General features: G+C 41.4%; 1 protein-coding gene across 1 annotated transcript; it reads right to left on the bottom strand.

Moving 5' to 3' along the window:
• Positions 1 to 816: 816 nt before the first annotated feature.
• Positions 817 to 4,350, bottom strand: si:dkey-56d12.4 (uncharacterized). Its single transcript, XM_006801723.2, has 4 exons — positions 3,569 to 4,350; positions 3,232 to 3,423; positions 2,867 to 3,136; positions 817 to 2,203 (listed from the first exon to the last, which is right to left on the bottom strand). Exons 1-4 carry the CDS (start codon positions 3,807 to 3,809, stop codon positions 1,161 to 1,163), a joined length of 1,746 nt encoding a protein of 581 aa, XP_006801786.2. The 5' UTR covers positions 3,810 to 4,350; the 3' UTR covers positions 817 to 1,160.

Here is a 4,350-nt window from a genome sequence, read left to right as displayed (position 1 = left end):
AGAGAGCTGCAGCAGCTTTCCTTCGTGTTTGCTGGATCCTGGCAAAGAAGAAAAGACGTTACACAGATTCTGAAAGAGTGCATGCTGAGGTGGATGAGGTTAGCTTAATTATAAATAAATTATTTCTCCTAATTATGTCCTGGGTTTTAAGTAATTAATAATACAAAAGGAAAAATCACAAAAAACACTTAAGGTCATGAAAATTAATTGCGATATGCAAATTCAATGACACATCCACCTTATTTATTGAAAAGTATCAGTATTGGTATCGTTTCACTTCATCTGAGAAGCTTCTTCAGTTCTAGGGTCAAATGGTGAAGAGTCCCAGATTAAAGCCTGTGGGAGTGTCCCCCTGAGAGGGACAACGGACCCCCTAATGATCCTCAAACTAATCACATAAGCCAAGGTGTGAAAACGAGTGTGGGTCACAATCAGCCAGGGTTTTGGGTGAACCCATTGCGAAACCTAGCCCCACCCTATCATTTGACTTATCGGGTCAAATGGCCCAGGATGTGAGTGGGCGTTAAGGCATCTGGGAAGGGATCTCAAAACTGGATTATAGATGGCAGACAACCGTTGTCATAAACCACCGCCTCTGTTCCACTGGTCGCTCACTGTCCCGTCAGTTTTAACTGCTCTTAAATTAACACAAGAAACATTTTTCACCACCAAATTCAGTTCAGTGATTGGGTCAATGGGTCGTTCAGTAGGTCGTAAAACTGGGTCTTTCATTTTGTCATTTAGTGGCAACAACAACTACATTTTAACATATGGTGGGATATAAATAACAAACTGACAACACTAACTGTTGAAAATAATTCTGTATTTCTGTAATTTTCCAAGACAATAACAAAATGTCAAGAATGCACAACTAATTATTGTAGTTTTGAGAAAAACATTTGTTTCCACTTGAAGAGCACGTTGTGGTTGAATAAAAAAAAGTACTAATTGTTCAGTTGATTGCACTATATGTGCACTTTTTATCACATAACCTTTCTTCTACAAAAATATTTACATCGTGTAGAACAGAAGATAAAAACAGAGACCTGGAATCATTTACTCTCTCCAAATATGTACATCAAATTTCTACCTTAAAATAAAATTACATTGGGTAACGATCTTGATATCCCTGAGTTTACACTTGTTTACAACATGCACAGTTATTCTGTATCACGGATGAGATCCTCTCGCAAGTTGACTAGAGCAGCACATATCCTCAGAATCTTGTCTATTTTAGGAGCCATGCTTATGGGAACGATTTGTGAGAGTATTTTGTAGACTTTCAAACGTCTGATTGCTCGTTCAACGTGGATTCTTACATTTGCAATCCGACGCGTGTCTGTTACCTGTTCCTTAGTTAGCTGTCCATGTTTTTTTGTGAAAGAGGGTATTACTAATCCAACTTCTCTCTCAAAGAGCAAGTCTTTTAATGTTAAATCTCCACCTGTCATGACTTCATCACCAGGTTTAAGGTATGTTAACATTCCAGAGTCCATTGTAATAAATTTGTCACTACATTGACTGCCATATGCCGCAGACACAAACATGATTAGACCAGATGGTGCAACAGCAACCAAATATTTGACTGTGTTGCGTGAGTAGTAATGGCTGTACGATCGCCTTCTTGAGCCCAGATTTCTGGGTTTCTGCAAAATGGTCTCACTGCAGTCTATAATGCATGTAGTATTTGGAAAGGTCTTCTTGAAGGCTGCAGGCATAGTTGCTTGAATAGTTTCTCTTGGCAGCCATGGAATTAATGGCCGGAAAACCTCCTCCAGTTTGTCCAACCAGTGTAAGATGATCTTGCTGGCCATGCTCTGTGATATACGAAACTGGCGGCTTAGGTCGCCTATTACACGGTTACTCTTTAATTTCATAAGAGTCATGAGGACTTGATCTCGCACAGGCATGGTAAATTCATTGTCGTCACATCCTTCCAGTGTCGACACAAGAGTGTTAAATGTTTCCAAGGGTATTCCAGTGTACAGCAAAGCGTCTGCATCATTTTGAAGAATGAAATATGCAACTTCATCACACTGAGTCATCTGATCCTGCACTTCTTTTCTGGGAGACCTGCTGCAGTATTGGTGATCTTGTTGTGAAGGATCCTCCCACTGTGTGTGGACTGAGTGCACATGTGGCTCAGGGGGTTGTTTGGAGATGCTGGCCTGGTCTAAGATGACTGAAGGTGCCACTGCACAGTCTGAATGACACAAAAATTTGATCAGATGTGCACTCAAAAAAACTGTAAGCATAAGAGAAACTGTCGAGTTGCACGTATTGTATTTTTGAGGGAAATTTCTCATTCTACAATCTCTCACACACATGCAAAATCAGAAACATTTTATGTTGACATTTATAAATCCCCTGAAAATGTGTCAGAATTTTATTAAATTGTGACTGTGATTAGATTTTAGTTTTCATTTTTAAATGAAAAAAAAAAAAAAAAAAAAATCACAAACTTTGGTTTGCAAAGGTTGCATTTAAATTATTTTACTTGGGTTTTCATACAGTTGCAGTTGCTTTAAATACACGATAAAATAACTGCCTCTAATAACTCATTAGCATGTTCTTTATAAACCCAAACCTGAGACTTTTACAGCCATTGGGGCTAATCTCTATGGGACAAATAAACGAAGACATAGTTTTGTCAGCATGCGGCTGGTCTTGATTACTAACCATTGGCCTAAACTTTCTTTAAAATTAAGAATTAGCTGCTAATAACCTGCTAACATCCAGCCTAACACACTTGTTACTGCAACCAGCTAGTGCCGACTAACGCCATTCACCATAGCCTATTATTTAGGAAAAATAAAGAATTGCATGATTAAAATGTGAAACGTGGACACACCACATTTACACTCACCAGGTAAAGATTCTGTGTCTTTGTTTGTGTTGCTGGAAGCTGTCTGACTCACAGTGGTCTGAGTGAGCTTTCTTTTCTTAGGTGGGGGCCGATCATAGCCCAGACAATGCTGCGTTGCTGCTACTACCTCTGCCTCCACTTGTCCAACACAACTCTTGCCCACAGCCTCCATCACGTGGTGATTATGGTGTTGGTCTTCTGTGGTGTCCATCTCTGGCAGCTCTTGTGCGCAGGCCTTACCCTCAGACTCTGCTTCTTCATTACCAAAGCCTGTGAGATATAATAAGTGCATACATATGAGGCAAATGTTCACCAGAAGTCCAATGAAAAGTGCATGAATCGTCAAAAAGCTATGTGCTGATTACCGGACAGTGAGAGAATTTTCTCTATCTTTGAAGTGGGGGGGTTGTATCTTCCTCCGACTGCTGCTCTTTGTTGTTTTCGTTGCATTCGCCGACGGTGCCGGTCCAAGCTTGAAGCAGGGATTTCAGAGTGCCCCATGCGTAGCGTTGGAACCCAGTCAGGATTAGTTTCATCCATTTCATAGGCTGGTTTTCCTGCAATAATGCCAAATAATTAGCAACTCTAGAAATAGAACGTCGTTCTGCGAAAATAGTAATTCATTGTTCTAATTTGCTATGTCCTCGGAGCGCATCGAAAATAAAACCATTAGGCTATAAAAAGTACTTATTTAGAACTTACCCGAATGAAAATGTCTGGAACACACCAGCAGATATCTGGGGATGGTAGAGAATTGGATATCAGCTCGTCCCACAGCTGCTATCCAGGCTTGACGCCTTCTTTTGGTAACATCCGATACATGAGCTCCCTCATGTTGCTTCCAGGCGGGGAAAGAATGAAAAGAAAGCCCATTTTCAAGCTTATTCCCTTGTCGGTCATGCGATCGAACATTACAGAAGACCACGCAGCAAGTACGAACCATAGCTGATGTTATTCGTGTGCTTTAGCTTCTCTTAATTGTTAGCACGTTGTTTGGCCTACACAAATGGCGCCTCAACCAAAACTCCCGTCTACGCCCCCTCCCGCGACGTCACGCTCAAAGCCCTATAAAATGAAGGGAGCAACCATGGGGGCTGTCTCGTACGTACTTGCGTTCACGTGTACTCGTGATACGTCATCAGTCGGAAACTAAGTACTGTTACGAGAACGCGAAAAATTTCCGGATGTGTTCTCAATTCTCTTCGGAGGGTGTTTGAGTCTTAAAGCTTCCAGCCACGCTAGTTTCCGATACTCCTTCCGAGGCATAGCGTGCAGTGTGTATGGCGCTGGGCACGGCCAGACCTTTCGAAGTTGTTGATGCTCTAAGCAAAATATTTCTAACGCGTTTTTCAGTTTTCTTGAATTACTGTGGCAGCCGATAACAGCACACCTTGAACACGATATCATCCTCGAATAGGTAAAGCCGCTAATTACAGCACAGAGTAACCGAATGTGTTGTTAGCAACGAGTGAACGCTAGCTCTC

Source organism: Neolamprologus brichardi, chromosome 3, assembly GCF_056152115.1.
Source record: "Neolamprologus brichardi isolate AB-2024 chromosome 3, ASM5615211v1, whole genome shotgun sequence".
Lineage (NCBI taxonomy): Eukaryota > Metazoa > Chordata > Actinopteri > Cichliformes > Cichlidae > Neolamprologus > Neolamprologus brichardi.
The sequence above is the reverse complement of the archived record's forward strand: the minus strand, read 5'-3'. Positions and strand labels throughout refer to the sequence as shown.